Below are 18,114 nucleotides of genomic sequence, written 5' to 3'. Positions count from 1 at the left end.
GGAGCGTGTTCAGTATTGGTAGCCATGCTTTTATTCTGTGGAAACCTTGAAGTTTTCCACTTTTAATAAAGTCTTTTATTGAAATAGATAATATTTTTTTCCAGACGGTGGATTATGGCTTATTTTGAAACCACCTCAGAATTTTATTTACAAAGTTGGAAATCCAGTGAAGTTAGTATGTGTGAAGAAAAACATGTCTGCAGGACTTCTTTTATAGAAGATATCTGTATAGGAACATTTGTCTTTGGGGACTAGAATGCCCAACATGTATGTGTTTTCATTTGGGATTTACTCAGTCCTGGCAAATAAATCACTTAAAAATCCAGGAGACAGTGCCTTACTGCAAAAAGTATAAAATGATGCTATAAGATGACGAAAGATTAAAAAGGTAAAATTTTAGGGAATCCTTTATGTGCTCTGTCTGGGAAATAGGCACTTAGGGTAGATATCTGTTAATTTTAGTTTTTTAAAAAAAAGGCAGTGGTACATAGTTATCAAGTTGATCAATATTACAAAACAGAGCGTAGGTGCATCCTTTTATTTTCAACAGCTTGTGGTTCAAATCCTGCCATCGGTGTACAACATCTGAATCTTTCCTTCTTGCCTTTTTCCTCTCCTTTGTGTAGAGTGTGCTTCTTCTAAGTGTTTTGAGGCATAACCCTGTTGTGATCTTTCTTTTCTCCACCATCTTCATCGTTTACTGTCATCTTTTTTCCTCCTCAGTTGAGCCTTGCAGCTGCATAGTTTTAATCTTAAATGTGTTCAAGGCCTTTTCCCATTAATGATTACTTCCTCAGGTTTTCTTCTCCCTCATTTTCCCTGCCCTGATTTGGTTCAGTCATGGCAGAGTGGGCAGAAGGTCCTCACCACTCTAGTCTGAAAGCCATTCCTTGACACCAGCATTTTTGGTCTCCTTCCCTAATGCTGTTTTACAGTTGTTGAGTTTTCAGATGTGTCTCATCACGTTCTTTTGTTAGCCATGTTCTAAGGCTTCCATACCGCCCTCCTTGTGTCTGACACGTCCAGTGCTTTGAGTACTCAAAGTCTTTGACTGTTTGAACTTCGGCAAACTTCTGGTGATCACTTTGAGCATCCTAGGTACATATTTTTTCATGACTGTTTTTCGTGCAAGAGTCTTTCCTGTGTTTCTTCAGAGAGGTGATCTCTGACTTCTGCAGGTTCAGTGTGTCTTCATGCAGGCCGTTTACTCTCCTGTGTGTTTGATGTGTTACTTGGTGTCTCAGCAAGATGCCATAGAGAAAGGAAAAGCGAATGTGGGGTAAATTAAGGTCACTTCTTCCCAGGTCGTCCTACTCTGGTGTTACCATTCTCTGTTAGGACACTAAAAATGGTAATTTCAGCTCTCGTTCTTTAATCTCCTTGGTTTTGTGCAGTTGGGCCATCTCTGAATTCTGCTTGCTGCTTCCTCTGGGCACTTGAAAATGTTGTAGAAAAACTCTCAAGATCCGCTGTTACTTTCGGTACCCTTACCTCTGGCTTCCTGGCAGCCATGCTTTGCCAATTCAGTCAGAATGAAGGGAAGATGAAATTTAATGTCATACATCTATATGTATTTTTTTTTAAAAGAGAGTAAGAGAAAACTTTCTCCATCAAAAAGCTCATTTGCTGTATTGTCAGTCCTGTTCTGTGATACAGACATGAGCAGAGGATCATGTTGTTATGTATAGAGAAACAGTGACTTTCAGAAGTGGTGTTCCTGGACTTCTGCCTGCATTGATTGGCCCTTCAGCCCAAACACATGCTGCTTGTCTCATGCCTCTTCCTTTTTATCCTTTGCTTCTTGAAGTTAAAAAAAAAAAAAAAAAGGCAATTGGAAAAGCTGGAAGAATCAGAAAAATCATTAAAAGAGACTTCAACTAAATGTTATAAAGGATTGTCTCCTACTTGGTTCTCCTTCAGAGGTCTCATCTTGACTGCTTGCAACTTGAGATCCTGACCTCCAAGGAGTACGTGAGAAGTCCCATCATAGAATCATTTTCCTTGGAAAGGACCTTTAAGATCATCAAGTCCAACCATTAACCCAGCACTGCCAAGTCCACCACTGAAGTGCCCCCCCTGTATGGCAGCTTTGTGTACATGTAAGACCAGTCACTAGTGTAGGAGTGACGCTGAAGGGTAGACACTGGAGTGCCTGCTTTTCCTTTTGAGCAACTTTACCTGGTGAATTCCTACCTACAGCAATTGGGATGAGACCAAGTAACGGGTTAAGTGTCATGGGAGAAGCCCTTCTCCTCAGGCACCCTCTTACCTTCTTTCCTCGCTTCTTGTAGGAAACTTGGCTACTTTAAGGATGTTCTTTCACCCTTTTGTGTGCATCACAGACCTTTATTTCCCCTTTCATACGTTACATGTGAGTTGTTGTCCAGACCCTTCACCCACTGCCGCTCTTCTGGTGAGCTTTTCATCAACAGCATGCAGGATTTTCCACCTGTGTCCTGCCCCAGTCCCCCATCAACATATACATCCTCAAAGGGTGTACTTGTATCTGATAGGGAAAAAAACCTGTTCTTTTATCTTTCCAGACTACTTCCACATCCTTTTAAATGATGTTTTTAGTCCTTATTTCTGTTATGTGTAATAATGAAAAATAAATCAAGACTTTGTTATTAATCACCTTTTGGTTCTTTCTATTCTGTCCAGTTTCCTCACCTTCCTGCTATTAGTAACTTGTTACCTCAATTCATTAATTGTTTTATGGGCTAAGTGACTGCTTTATTTCTTTCAAGACTATGATGTAACTTAACATTTTTGGCTACTTTGAATAAATGGGAATGTCTTCCTTTAAAGTTTTGTATCTCTGTACCACTGGCTTCAGCAAACGTGTTGGGAACTATCTATCACCATAGTAGCCATTTTACAACGTTGAATTATTTTAATTTTCTTGATTAGCTCTCAGTGAACTGATGTCTCCAGACTAGGATTAAGTCCAGCAATGCAATTCTATGGCACTAGGTATTTTTTTTTAGGTTTGAGGCAGAATTTTGTTTAGCAATTTTCAAGTAGAAAAACAGAATTTACAGGCTTTCGCCAATGTTTTGCTCAGTTGTACTCTGGTAAAACAAATGAAACTGTTCAGATGCAGTTAAGGTTATATTGTGTAGAATGAAAATGTGCCTGCCATATCAACAGAACTATCTAAGTTTTAAAAAAAATAACGGCAGCAAAAATATTTAAGGGCTTGGAATAGAACTGTGTGGACAAGTGGCAGTAGGGCAGTCCCGCTGTGTTCCCGAGCATAGGCTGCTGTTCTTGTATATCAGGACTAAATAAGATACAGCTGTGGATTGTAATTTCTTGAAAGCAGTGTATCACTGTTTAAAACTGACTTTAATCCTTGCAGACCAGTAATGGAGGAGGGAGTTTAAGTGATTATTCCTCCTCTGTCCCATCAACTCCAAGCACCAGCCAGAAGGAGCTACGGATTGATGTCCCTCCCACTGCCAACACACCAACTCCTGTCCGTAAACAGTCCAAGCGCCGATCCAACCTCTTCACGGTGAGTGAGCCAAGGAAGAGACTGTTGCTGTGTTTGACGTAGTGCTCTGGGGTGAAGGCCTGAACTTGAACCCTGTGGAGTTGAGCTGACCTAATCTAGACAAAAGTGTTGAGGTGAATCCGTAGGCTTGAAAGCTAACACATCTTAGAATTACCATGGGGCTGTTCTGTTCAAGGACTTACAGAGAAACTAAATACAGTGAAGTTATCCTACTGGGAATTGCAGTGAAATAAATGAGTCCATGGTTGAATTCTGGAGCCTTTGTCCGGCTTTAATTCTCAGACCTGTCTAGATTCCCTGGTTTGGCAGTAATCAAAGACAAAACTGGGCCTCTGCTCCCCAGTCTTGCCCTTATACTGAATAATACTGCTGACTCAAGGCTTCCTTCTCAAGCTTCCTGTGTTTGTAGAGAGGTCTCAGGGTTTACCATGTGAATACCATGCGGTACAGCAAAATAACTACCCCATGCTACTTTTGTTACTATACAGTCTCAACTCACTTTTCCAGGGTTAAAAGAGATGATGGAGATTAAAATGACTTGTTTTCTTCCCAAACCATCTGTTTTTTGCTTCATTGAGGGGCAAAAAAAAATGTACTAAATAGGAAATTTGACTGGTCCGATATGATAGGTCTTTGTTATGCAGAAGTAGCTTGAGAAATGATAATGAAGCCTTGAGTGATGATTTCCTTAGTTTAGCAGTCTCACTGAAAGCTTTGGGATTGTATCGCGTGCATAATTGTGGCTCTGTAAGCAGTTTTTTGACACTCTTAACATGCTTTATAGCAAACAGATTCCTCGCGGGCTTGCATGTAAGTCCTTTGGTCATTGTAGCTACGTGTGAGTTGTATTTAGAATGCCATGTCTTCCCTGTCATCATAAAAAGCTTATATTTTTTTATTGCAAAGGTGATGTCATGTTCACTTCCCAAAGCTAGCTTGCTCCTTGGTCATGTCCAGGGAGCCACATACAAAAAGGGTGAAACCGTTTCCTTGCGCTCTAAACAAAATCTGACCTCTCGGCCTTTAGCGAGTAGAAAGTTTTGTTGTCGTTTGGAGCACTGAGTGACAGCACAGAGTCCCGGGGGTTGTATTTAATGTGTCTATCCTGACAGTGATATTTTGATTTAAAATGAGATCTTTAAACTCCTACAGAGGAAAGAAAATCATGCATTTGTATTTAGGTGCAAAAAACCAAAACATGCCAAAAGGAGGGGTAGGTGAAAACATATCTAAATTTAACACTGATATTTTATAGCAGTGGTGCGGATTTCCTCCCATTGGTGGGAATACTCGCTGTTGTTGGGGCGTACTCAGGAGCTACAACCCCACTAGGTGTCAGTGTCAGCCCAGGAACTGCCAGCAGAGCAACAGCTCTGCAAACAGAGCTGAGACCCTACAGCATCCCTCAACAGCATTCATCGACTGCTACTGGGCTGAAGGATGCATAAAATGCTCTAAGGGCTCTATAGATGTTGTTGACATTTGGGAAACTGGCGATGTTTTCAATTGGAGTTGGTGTAAATTTGAAAAAGTGAATAAAGAGAAACACACCATCTGCAATCACGGAAAGAGGTTTGAGAAGGGCGTTAAGTCAGCTATGTTTGCTGTAAACAAATAGACTAAAGCTCTGGTTTGCGAGAATAGCATAGTAAGAATGAGTTGCTCTGTAATCCACGTCCTGAAGTATTTAACACTGACCCTGCTGTAACCCAGGTTTTATGCCATGTCAGCCAAGTTATAACTTGGAATTATTTAATTGAATAAATAGATGACCAGTATTGTCTGTCTAGTTATGAACAGAGTGCGTACTCAAAATATTTTACTGCTTAGCTCTGGGTTTCTTGCTGTGCTTCTTTCCTAGCATGTTACTTGCTTATGCCTTTATCACTTACAGAATCAAATATGTTTCTGTTTGATTGCAAATCACCCCTTGTTATCTAGCATAGGTAATATGTTTAGTTTCTTACATGAAGGTCTTTTAGTGTTGGAAGAAAACTGGGTTAAGTAGAAAACTGATATGATTTTTCTTAAATCGATTACAGCTTTTGAGTTGGAATAGGGTTGAGAATATTAAGCACGTTCATGTTTAAGTGCATTAAATGAAGTATCTGATCTTTTTGACTTTGAATATTAATATTTGCTGTAAAGCTATTGTTGCAATAGCTGACTTAAGTCATAAAATAGGTCAAATATTAGCAGAAGGGTGACCGTCCTTTGTTTTGTGCAGTGAATTAACAGGGACAACTAAATAATAGTGTATAGTGGAGGTGGGTATTTAAGATGCGTATGAGGGTCTACTTCAGCAAAGAACTGATTGTAACTACGTGTCCAATCCCATATGGGGTGAATGAACTTCTGGTACAGTCAGGTGCATCTCCTTTCCTATATTCAATATTACCTATCTTACATCTTTGCAGAATTGCAAGCAAGACTTTTTTAAAAGTTCAAATGAACTTTCTGTCTCAGTGTCTGCATTAGAGATCAATAGTCTTACTTTTGAGGCCAGGACTGCTCATACTGGATTCTGGCTGTGCCCAAACTCAGGTGCTGTATCCCTCTGGGATTCAGTCTTATTTCACAGACCTAACGTGGGTAAGGTTTTACGTTGACGTAAGTCTGCGCATGACTTCCAATGCAAAGGGGAAATGAGTCAAATGACATTCATACAGGTGTTTTAATATTTTTTGGACTTTTTCTGGTTTACTTGTATTAAGTTTTAAATAGAATGACTTAATGTGTAGACGTGACATCAGAAAAAGCCCTAGCAAATGTTGATCCAGTAGGGTTCAGAGTCTTTTTTTTTTTTTTTTTTTTTTTACAGGATGTAAGATGCATTGTGTGTATCACAGGTACAAAAGCATAAAAATCAGAATATATCTCTATGTCACTGCATGATTTGTCTTTATAAATAGCAGAGCCTGCTAAGATTTTCCCCTTGAAAATTTTACGTATTCTGTGATTACAAGAAGCTAGAATAGAATTTGCCTAACAAATTCCTACGTTTCTATACTTTTGGCATTTGACAATATTTTGCATATAGATATTTCCCTTCTGTGTGCAATGTATTATTTCCAGATGCATTTTATGGAATGGAAGAGGTGATAATTCAAAATTAAAATGAAAAATAGTGTGTAGGTATTTAGCTTGCTTTTCAGAGGCAGGATCCTTTCTTTTAAAAAAGTCGAATAAAAAAAGAAACATTCAAGTTGACAACTTCCCTCCCAAGGATTTGGCTACCTTCACTGAGTTTCTTTAAAATGTCACTTATGGGCGCTTTGCACCATTGAAGCATTGTTTTGCCTTGTATTATTGGGAAGTGGCACTTTCAGATTCAGAAATCTGTCTTGAAGGACGAGGAACAATAGTTACCCTGCACATTGGATTTCATCCCTCCCACTTGTTTTGCTTTCTTTCATTTGTTCTTTGTTTAATTCCCCGGCACGTCATTCCATTGCCCCGAACCATAGTAACTAGTGATAGGAGCCCGTTCCCGGCGGAGCGGGGAAAGCAGCGCGGGATCCCTGCTGGGTAAATGTGTTGCTTAGAATGGAGAAGGACTTCACCATGGGTTTTCTCCCTCCTCTCGTGCCCGAAGGCAACTGATTTGGGGATTTTTTTTTTTTCCTTCCTTCCACCCCTTCGTATAATATGGAAAGTGGGTATTAGCTATCCACGATCCTAATTGTTCTCCTAATTTCAGTGTCTTTCAAACATCTCTTTCCACTGAAAATGAAAAGCGGGATCTCGTGTCGCTTGGGTTTTCATTAACTTCCCATTGTGGTACTGGACATGGCAAATGTATTCGTTTCATATATCATCTCTGATTTGAAAAGCACATGAAAATGTTTTCTCATTTTCGATATTGTGTGAGTAATGTTCCTATTGAAAAGTAATGGAGTGAAGTTGTCACTTGTCAGTTCAGTTATTACAGAGGATGACTCTCAGGTCTTCTTTTTGTAATAAAATAAATCTGTCAAAATCATTATGCTCATGCGTTCTTTCACAATAATGAACTGGAATCTGAATAACTTCTTAAAATTCCTATATGTTTTTTAAAGGCATGAAGTGAGCCCTGGGAGCTTACTCCTAGGGCAGTTCTAGCATTCCAGGAAAGCCCAGATCAGGCAGTTCAGGTTTTAAACACTAGTTAAATTTTCCTTATGCTGATTTTTCTTCATTGTGTTCAGACAACTTTTTTCAGCATTGATCACTACCTTTTCTTGCAATTCCAGCTTTGTAACCATCCCAAAGTAGAAAAAAATACAATGTTAAAGTCAATGTCATCAAAACCAGCATAATAAAATCACATTTCTAAGTAGCTGATAACATTTCTAGAAACCACAGAGGTGTAAGTTAAATGTATGCATGTATTTATCAGATTTGTTTTAATGAGAAGCTGGGACCTTCATTCCTCTTTGGAGACTTCAGAAGGGTGTCCTCTGATCTGCTGGGTCTTCAGGCAGTGAAAGTGTAACTCTTTAAATCCAAACACCATTTCAAACAAGTGGATGGTTGAAAATTAGAGGCTGTATTTTAGTATTCAGCTTTTGGGACGGTTGTGTACTTTTGTAGATTCTAACCCGCAGCCTTTGAGTCTATATTTATGTGTGAAAATACTTTTTTTTAATTGCTTTAAAAAAGAAAAAAAAAAAAGCATCCTCTGTGTGAACCACTACGTTTAATGGAGCACAAACTTTTCTTTTTGCTCCGCAGTCTCGGAAAGGGAGTGACCCAGACAAAGAGAAGAAGGTCCTGGAGAGCAGAACAGACAGCATTGGCAGCGGTCGCGCAATCCCAATTAAACAGGTAATGCTGAAATACTCGGTGTTTTTCTTTTTGCTTTCTGTAGTTGGAGACACACCTCGGGTCTTAAGCACTCTGATGGCTGGGCCCCTGTGCCAAGACACCGTTTGATGTGCTCCGGTGATGAATGTGGAAGTCACTCACTTGACATCAATTAGGAGAGGTTCCTATGTGTATTAAAATAGGATCATTAGAATAAGAAGAGGGGAAAAAAAATGTGACAACAGGCCTAATGAAGTTCAGTCTGCCGGCCTGCATATGGAGCGGGTTTCTAGGCTGTGCTGGCTTCAAAGCTGCCTTTGTAGAGGGGGCTTTGATTGGGCTGTGTGCTGCCAGTCGGCGGGGTAAATCAGCTCGCTCTACAAGAGCCCCTTGTGATCGCAGAAATAGCCTGATGTGGCCCTAATTTGCTACTGCAGACGGACATCTGAACGGGGTTTCAGGCTGGTTTGTAACAACGAGGCAATTAGTTGTGATAATCATAGCCGGTGTGTCAGCTGTGCGCTCTTGTTTGTAATTTGCTAATGAAGGAATTGTAACTTTGATTAGGTTCAGTTTCATTTAGACCTTATTATATAAGAGAACGTTTACAGCTGTAATGCGTGGCCTTAATTAAACTTCCTCATTACACAACAGGACTTGAATTCAGGGATTTGTTTTGGTCTGTTTTACTAGCCTAGATGCACTTTCATTAGCCCGGAAACTCAATGCTAAATTGTAGCTGTGAGCAGTGTTGAAAAGCAAAAGCAATGCCGGCATCTGACGCGAAGTGTTTGGGTGAATGAGATCATGTACTTTCTCAAATTAAATTACACTGAATTCACGCGGTTGGGAACACCACGTGAAGTGTTTGTATGAGATGCTTTACAAATAGTTTCTGCAGTAGTGTTTGCGAGCATTTACTTTCATGTGAGTTACTTTGCTGGAGACAGCCACAGTGCCGAGGGAAGGGAGCTTATTTTCTTCCCACACGGTTGTTTCCGGTTTTTTTTGGTGGCTTTCCTACCCTCCAGAGGGTCATTTACCCCTTCTAACCTTTCCTCAGTCCATGCTTCATCTTGCCAGGTAGCCCTGGGTCTCCTGTTTGGGGGTAGGCTTATGTGTTTGGGGTTTTTTTTGTCTTTTTGGGAGTGAGGGGGAGATGGTTTTGTACCCTGAACTGTTTGCAGTGATTTTCTTTCTTAAAGGCAGTTAAAAAGACCTTTTGGGACCGTCAGGCAGCAGAAGTGCTGTTGTGTCTGTGAATCTCTAGTAGACAAATTTTAATCAAACACACTGCAATTCAGAAGAGCAGTTTGAAACCAGATAAGCTCAGTATTTGGCTCTGCATTCAGGGGAGGAGATTCCAGGCATTTAAAACAAGCTACAGTTTTTTTTTTCTACAGCTTTTGTATGGTACGAGATGGGTTAGACCAGCTGGAATTCTTTTGGGTAATGCTAATTAATTGAAAGTGTCTGCAAATGCAGCTGAGAATGAAAAACTGAGAAATATACTTTTCAATATTTATTCAAGGCATACATACTGCTCTTTTCTAAAATGCTGTTGTATGGAATTAGTTTGGTTAAAAATGCACTTGTAGGAAGAAGATTGTAAGATAAGCATTCTACATGTGATTGCACTATACCACGTTGTAATGAAATATCCCCTAAAATCTCATGAATTTCTGTATTGAAAAATTCTCCCTGCAACCCTGACTTGTATCCTGGGTATGACCAATCTTTTGGGAATGTGTACTTTTTGTTATTAATCCTAATTACGGTAATTTCATTTTGTCATGTACAAGCAATTGTCAGCAAATATTTGAGCAGGTCTGTAGGCAGCAGATACATCCTATTCATCAGGGTTTTGGAAAGGAGCTAGAAGAAGGGAGGTTGAGTGGTATGCGGTGCTGTAGGAGGGCTGCTCTCAGTGGTATTTCACATCATACTTATATGTCAGGAGGATGGATTTTGGAGTCCTTAGGTTTTCTATGTTATAGGCAGGCAGGCAGTCTTCAGGAAGGCTTAGGAGACCAGCATCACCTAGCTATTGAAACAAAAATAGATGGAGTAGGAAAAAGTACGTTTTTGATGTGGAAATATTTAATTAAAAAATGGAATACAATGTGTATTCATACTGACAATGTTTCATTACAGTTTAAAAACATACTGTAACATAACTACAAATCAAAGTTTGTAGTGGTCTTTGATTACAAACTATGCTATTTCAAGCAGAAATGGCTCCTGAAGGTTGACCAGGGGTTAGCTTTTTGTCTACCCACTATTGAGATCGAAAGCTGCTATCAGTAGAGGTGGCACCAAGTTAAATGGCTGATACAACAGTGTTCTTGGTGGGCTCCACAGGCGTGAGGCACTGGGACGTTTCTCTGAGGTGGTAGAAATTCCTGCTAGGAAAGATAGTGTCTCTTTTATTTTATGCGTTAACTGTGAATAAGGCAGAGGGATGTGAAAATGAACTTTCTGACCTAGAAACTTCAGTATGTCATGCTACTGTGCTTCTTGAGATGAGAAACCCCTTCCAACACGGTATGTTTCAGTGGCAGAGGGTCAAAATGCCTTTGCCAGCTTCATGCATATATTTTTCTGTTATGTTTTGGGGACATCTTCAAAAGCGTGTAGTGACCAGGCCTTTTTAATATCTGTTGTCAGTACTTTGTTTTATTCTCTGTAGGTTCTTATGCTATGTACATGGCAGCATGTGCTTCAGGTGCAAGGCAGAAGTCCAAGCTCATACTTGCAGATCAGTGCTTTGGTTGTGTTGGTTGATCCTATGATCAGTTTTACCAAAAAAAAAAAAAAAAAAAAAAAAAAAAAAAAAAAAAGTAAGTTACGGTTGAAACTCATATGGTGGGTTTTGTGTTCTCTGTTCACTGCTACTTGGAAAAAAAGTAATTCCAAAAGAGCCAATAGAAGAAAGAGAAAACCTTGCTATTCAGATGTTGAAACCAATGGCTTGGTTATCCAGTGTATTCTATGCTGCCTGTGGGTTGTTCTTACCTACCCAGGGTTGCCCAAAAACCAGAAATACTATTTCCCAACCTTACCAAAAACCAAACAAACAAAACCAAAAAAAAAAAACTCAAACAAACCAACAAAACCCAACCAGTTAGTTGGATTTTGGAAACGTTTGTTTTTGAGCAAGAAATGAAATCTCTTCCAACACTAGAGGAGTACACTAAAGGGGAGAGGAAGTGTTGGTATCAGTCAAGTATGTTTGTGGTGGGGAGAGAGCACAGAATGAATATTTGAAAAAAAAATCAGCTCTCTGGGCCCTGTAGAGAACACGATGAGGGACACAAACTCCTTGTCAACTACAAATTTTTTCACAGATCAGGTCTGTATTGCAGCTGTTGGGCCAGCGTAGCTATCGTTGATGTATATCATCAAATTGATGCTTTTATATATTTAGTGACAGCTTAAACTGATAAGAGGAGAAGGGTTTTTCTAGGGGCATTTAATTTCTCTCCTGGTTTCTCTCTAAATACGCATACACACCTTTTGAAGTGAGCTATGCTGGCATGAAGAGTTGCTTATAATTCAATGTTACAGCCTTTCTGGGACACAAATACCAGCCTGCACGGGTACTAGAATTTGGTGTGGTTTTTGGTCGAAAGGAGGCAAGGGTGGCAACCTGCTCCTCAGTTCCTGTGCTCTGTCCCTGAATTCCTGAGGGTTTGGGGAAAACAGGTAGATTTCCTTCCAAGGAAATACCTCGCTCCTTCAGGGCTTTTTCCTTAACTTAAAGCAATCTGATTGAAAGGAGTTAATGTTCTTATTCTTTCTGTCCTTTCTAAATGTTAAAAATTACTTTTCACTCTGGTGCTAAATATGGTTTTATTGGGCTAAGCCATATAAAACTGTTCTGATGAGCCTTCTTACACCCAGCAGAAACCCAAAACATGGGCAGTGAAAAGCAGGTGTGTTTTTAAAATGTGGCTGCTCACTTCTGCCAAAATACTCTTAAGGTGAGTGAAATTTTGGGAAGGCCAATTTCCCAGGGAGGTACAAACACCTTCTGCATGTGTAGCAGCATCAGCATGCCTTAAATCCTGTGCTCTTAGCGTCCTTTGAGAACTGCAAATGCCATAATTTTCCAAAAAGGAAAAGAAAAATGTGGAAGAAAGGTAAGATTGTGTGTTTAATGCCTTTCATGTTTTGGAGGGCGTTACAGGAGACTGCAACACGTAATGAAGCAAAAGTGAAGAAGCTCTGCAATCTAATTCTTATTGGGTTTTAACATAATTGCTCTTTCCGCAGTCTTACTTGTATCCTATTTAAATACTTTCTGCTAATCAAATGGAGTCAGAAAACGTCTGGAACAGTATTAACCCAGAGTTAAAATCCGTACAAAGTTCTGTACTTCTGAGAAAGGCATTTAAACTAAAAATATTTAAGCTATCTTCTGTAACATTTCTCATACTACCCTTAAAGCAAACTTAGGGTGAATGGCTTACTCTGTTTGGAGTATCCTCTGTTCAAAAACATATATTCTGAAAATGAAGACGTGTTCTTGGTAGCCTGAGTGAATATTTTGAAGCATGTTTTAGACCATCTAGTTTAGGGTGACATACTTTCTAGGATAGGATTTTTTTGCAGTGTTTTGGGAAGATTACTTTGTTTTCCGCAGTCTTGCTAAATCTTTATCAGTAGGGCATACTCAAATAAAAAAAAAGGCACAACAAGAAAAATAAAAGCAAGAAGCTCAGCTCAGCGGTGAGTGGGCTTGTCATGTATTAATTTTTCATTGCTGTGGAGAATTGTACATACATAATCACTTGATTGCAGTGGGAGTTAGCAAGCTCCTATGGTGTCATTTGCATAAATCTTGTTAAGTCAATGGCAGTTAATGAAGTACAAATGAGCCTGGAGAAGGTGACATGCAAATCGTGGGTGGCAGATGGGAGGTCTGGTTTTGGGATGGCAGCTGTGTGCTCTTTCTTTTTTTTAATTTTTTTTTTTCCCTCCTGCCCCCATCCTCCCCAGATTAGAGAGTAAATAAATACGTAAGAGCTGGCCTTGACTTTCTGCTTTCAGACCTTCTTCTGTTTGCCATTTGCACTTAATCGCAGATGCTCGTATTATTATATAGCCCAACTATATAACCTTGACTGTTCTTTTACCAAAAACTGGTAAAAATAGATTTTGACAGGTTACCTCAGCCCCTGGCTTACCCTGGGAGGTGCTGCACCTCTTGTATCCCCAAATTCCTGCATCATTTAGGAACAGCAATCTTGAAGTCTGGCTTAAAAATAAATGTTCTGATGGTTAATGTTACATTGATGACACAGTGAAAAATTTGCCATCCATGACTTGCAAAGGTGAACTTCAGAATCCATTCGCTTCTCTCAGTTTGCAAATGGCTGTATTAATGGAGAAAGTGAAATATCTTATTGGGGCTTTACTTTTAGGTGATATTTCCAATGACCTTCTTTGCCTGCGGGCTTGGTGCATTTAAGTACATTAAATTAATATTAAGGAAATCAGGTATTTTGTCTTTTTTTGTTGTTGTTTTTGGGGGTTTTTTGGGGTTTTTTTACTCAACTAGAAATGGCAAATATTTTTTAGGTCAGGGCTAAGACAGGGGCTTTGTCAGGGGTGGCATTACTGATTTGCTTTTCATGAAGGAGAGTTTGGCGCCCATATGCACAAGTTGCAGTTTCTCCTTAAGATGGACATAAACAAAACTGGATCTTCACAAAGTACATCTGAATTTTATAAAAAATAGCGTTAAACTTGGCAAAGGTCACTATTTGAAAATGCTTTCAACAAGTGTCAAAATTTCCATGAACAAAATGTCACTTTGGTTAGCTACCTTCTGAAATATTCGAGGAGTTATCCCTTATCAGCAATATTTTTTTAAGTAACTTTTAAATCAAGTTGTGTAATCCCGAGACTTTCCTGTTCACTTTTTTTGTTTTAAGCCTGGCCATTGCGTTGTCAGTTTTCAATCCTTTCCCCAGTGTCCTAGCCTTAGAAGAATTTGACTGAATTTGTTAAAAACATTCCTATTCAGGGAAAAATCTGTGCTATTTTTAAAATGTACTTAAAAAAGCCAAAACATGGAAATTTTATTTAATTAAGGCTTTTGCTAGTGAACTCTTTTAATACATTGTGTGCTGCTCTGTGGGAAGAATCTCTGGGAAATTGGGAATTGCTTTATTTCTCAATGATTTTTTTTTTCCCCAACCTAATCTCACCTGGGTGCTCTGAGATTGCCAACACCTGCACAGCAGCCCCTGGCCTGAGGACTTTAGAAAGTGCCTGAAAACAGAAAGAGGAGGATTTCAGTGTAGTTCATCTCAAGCTTTGTTTATATTAGACTTAGTCTTAGCAGTTACTCTCGATACGTCTTTGGGGAGAAGCTTTGCTAGTAAACTCAAGCAGCGTGCCTCTTCCAACCTGACCGAATGGACGCTTTGCGGTGGTCGTCTGTGCTGCGGAGGGCGAGGAGAGCCTCAGGATGAGGCAGCATCTTCTGGTACCAACAATTTTCCTTCCTTCCTTCCTTCTTTCCTTTAGCATGTCCAAGCTTCGGCTGTCTGTTTGCATTTCTTCCCTTATTTCTGATCACTAAATTTCCAGAGTTGTCTCTTTATAACCCTTGAGCTAAAGTAGGTGGGACTGAAGGACATTTATTCCTTATCAGTCTGCATTGGTCATCTGAAAAAAAAAAAAAAAAAAGCTTTTAAAGCTTAATTTGGATTTTACTGGACTTTGCCCCATGTTACCTTCTTGATCTCCTGTGTGCCTTCTGCTCTGTGCTGCTCAACCTCCTTCTCTTTAGTTCCTTCCAGGTGCAGCTGCTTGACTAGTGCTTTTCCCCCTCCTAACCTCCTTCTCCTTTGTTAATTTTTAGCTCTAGCTGGGATGTTTATGCGTATGGTAACAGTTAACACGATTCTTGTGTGGAATAATATGTAACACTGTGTTATCTTGGTTCTTCCCATTGAACCAGAAAGAACGTGGTACCCGAAATCTCTTCCCCTGAAATACCCAGGGCTGTCTGCACAGATGTTAGAGCATTTTAGTATGGCAGTGTCTTGGAAATATGTTTTGAAAAGAGATCATCTGCCACATTTAGTCAGTCAACCTGATGTCCTCAGTCCTCCTTGGTAGCAGAAGAGCACTGTAATGCTTCAGGCAAGTGTCAGACCCGAGACCCGCCACCGTTATGAAAAACAAATGCTTTTTGCAGTAGGTTTCCTGAATGTAACTGTTTACTTGGAGTCTACCAAAAGAGAGGACAAATAAGCAACCATGTTAGCGTCTATTCTTGCTTAATTCATCTGACTTGACAGGGTAAAAAAACAAAAACAAAAACAAAACAAACAAAAAAAAACCTGTGTAGCAGGAGTAAGATGGACACAGGATGCTACAGCTAGTGCGTTGACACGCGCTGGGACCCATTGCTGAGCGCTGGGGCTGATCCTATTGCTTCTATCTTCCTCCTGCATACAAAATCAGCTTATGTTATGGGGTAAAAATGGCTAATACATGTGACAACCAAAAGGATGGCAGAAAACACCTGGACGGTGCACACAACTATAGGATTTACTTGTCTTCTGTATGTAACACATCTCTCTGCATAGGTGCTACCTGCAGAGCTCCTGCACCAAAGCTCTGGTTCACTGATGCAGACACCCAAACCTCTGTGATGCTGCTTCTGCTCAATGTTCTACACCAAAGCATTTACCAAAACTCCTACTGCTTTGGTTTTTATTTATCGATGCCCATGTAGGTTTCTAGATAGTTGTTTGCAAGCCAGTAGTGGTGTCTCCAGAGAGTGGCTTTCCGAAACTCAGGAATTATGTGATTTACAAGGAGCTGGCAGATGACATAGTTATATTTCTTTATGTCTGGCATGAGGTATAATTTCCTCTGTCACACTTCTGTCTAATCGCAGTAATCAGTATTCAGATCTGCTTGTACAAACACGAGGGTATGTTTTTTAGCCAAATACTCTTAGTGCTGAAATCTTCTGTGTAATTCCTCCGCAATTGTTTATAATCAGAACATACACATTTTGCTGTGTTTTTAATTAGCTGATTACTAGTTGTACAATGTTTTGTACTCGCTGTGGTTCTGTAAATTGTTAACTGGTAGCTACCAGTATAATTAAATATTTCAAAGCACTTGGCTATGGTTGCATTGAACTGTGAAGAAATAATGTTATATAGCCAATCAAAAAGAGATACTTGTAAACTCATTTAAAGCGTCAGAGTGTGTTAGGACTATCATCGTGATGCTTATTGCAGGAGAAATTAAAGATACAGTTTTGTGCTAAGAGGCAATACAGAAATTAGTTCCTGAATTAGTTGTTAATTGATTTGGTAATTCCCTCGGGTCTGCATGCTCTTTTTTTCCTTTTTCGTTGTTGCATTCAGTTAACAGTGACTATTCCCAGTGCACTTGAAATATTTTTTCCAATTAGATCAAATGTGCCCTTACATCAGAGGAACAGCGAGAGCTACGTGTACCTGCCTGGAATAATGTTTCATTTGACTGTGAAAACTGGGTTTGTGCATTTTACTGTTGATGATTTTCAGATATAGTCCCAAGAAAAGCAGTAGTCCTAAGTATTTGAAATGAAATGGCATTAAAAAGTTCCTGGATTTAATGGGCTTTTTTTTGCAGTTTCAGGAAGCTTGCTTTAATTTCTACCTCTCTGATTCCATGCAGTGGAAGGGGATGAGAATACTGTGTGGCTCGGCTCAGTGCGCTGCTCCGTTGGACAGCACGCACCACCCTGCGAGCTCCAGGCGTTAAACCCTCCCCTGCCCCAGGTTAAGGTTTCTACCTGTCAGTCCAAGGGAACGGCCCCTTCGGGCCCTCAGCCAAGGCAGGCAGGCCTGGGCAAGAACCTCAGCGTCTCTCAGGTTGAGACAATTCTTCTTTCTTCCCTCTCTGTCAGTCAGTCTGTCCCATCGAGTTGTCTGCTTCCTCTTGCTTCCTGGATTCTACTCTTTTACCTCCCTGAGATGCCTGAGGGTTGCAGGAGAAAACTGGAATTTGGGTCTTTGGCTTATAAGGATTGAATTTCTACCGTGTTTCGGTTAATTGGTCTCTGGATATTTGAGAGACCATAAAACACGAGTTTCTGTCTCCCATCCTATAAATTGCCCTTATTTTATCTCTAACTGCCTGCAGTAGTTGTAGACTGATAGTCCGAAGTGTGCTAAGACCAAAGTGGTCAGCCTGCAGATGCTTCATGGGCGTAAGGTTGTAATTTTATCAATTTCCAAGTAATTCTTGGTAGGCTGTGGAGGTGATGTACAAGAGTTGTTTGAGGCCTTGCAGTAATGCTGTTTTCTCAAAATTGAAGTCTGCATTAATGTGCATATTATTGTCAAACATCTAAAGATCTATAAATGAGATATTATTAATACATTTTTCAGAGAAATTAACTTTCTATCATTTTTTTGGACTGCCTGTGACTGTGACCTGAAGTTAATGGGAGCTTCTGGTCCTCGTAATGGAAACAAGCTGGTGGTTTGTGAATGAATTAACCAGTTTTATTGCAGGGTGGCTTGCTTTCTAACTCTTTCCAGCTCAAAAATTAGTCTTTGTGGTACAATGCATGTGATAGTAAGCACAGTATTGTAATTTCCACTGAATTTTACTTATTGAAGAAATGTGTTAAAGTACTTATTAGTGTCATTTTTGGTGGGGGCGCACAATTTCAAAAATAATATTCCACTTGTCTGTATGACACAACCTCCAAAGTGAGCAAAGGAGAACACTGCCTTTTAGGGCAACGATGGAAGGAAATGGTGTTAAACAACTTAAAAATATGA

The 18,114-nt window shown here is 39.8% G+C and overlaps 1 protein-coding gene across 1 annotated transcript in view; it reads left to right on the top strand.

The window, feature by feature from the left end:
• Positions 1–18,114, top strand: part of AGAP1 (ArfGAP with GTPase domain, ankyrin repeat and PH domain 1) — a 400,015-nt gene that overhangs the window by 203,496 nt on the left and 178,405 nt on the right. The window contains 2 exon segments of the mRNA XM_068407470.1: positions 3,362–3,517; positions 8,231–8,323. Coding sequence (XP_068263571.1) covers positions 3,362–3,517; positions 8,231–8,323 — 249 coding nt within the window.

The sequence above is a fragment of the Nyctibius grandis genome, chromosome 9 (genome assembly GCF_013368605.1).
Source record: "Nyctibius grandis isolate bNycGra1 chromosome 9, bNycGra1.pri, whole genome shotgun sequence".
Lineage (NCBI taxonomy): Eukaryota > Metazoa > Chordata > Aves > Nyctibiiformes > Nyctibiidae > Nyctibius > Nyctibius grandis.
This window is presented reverse-complemented; position numbering and strand designations above follow the sequence as displayed.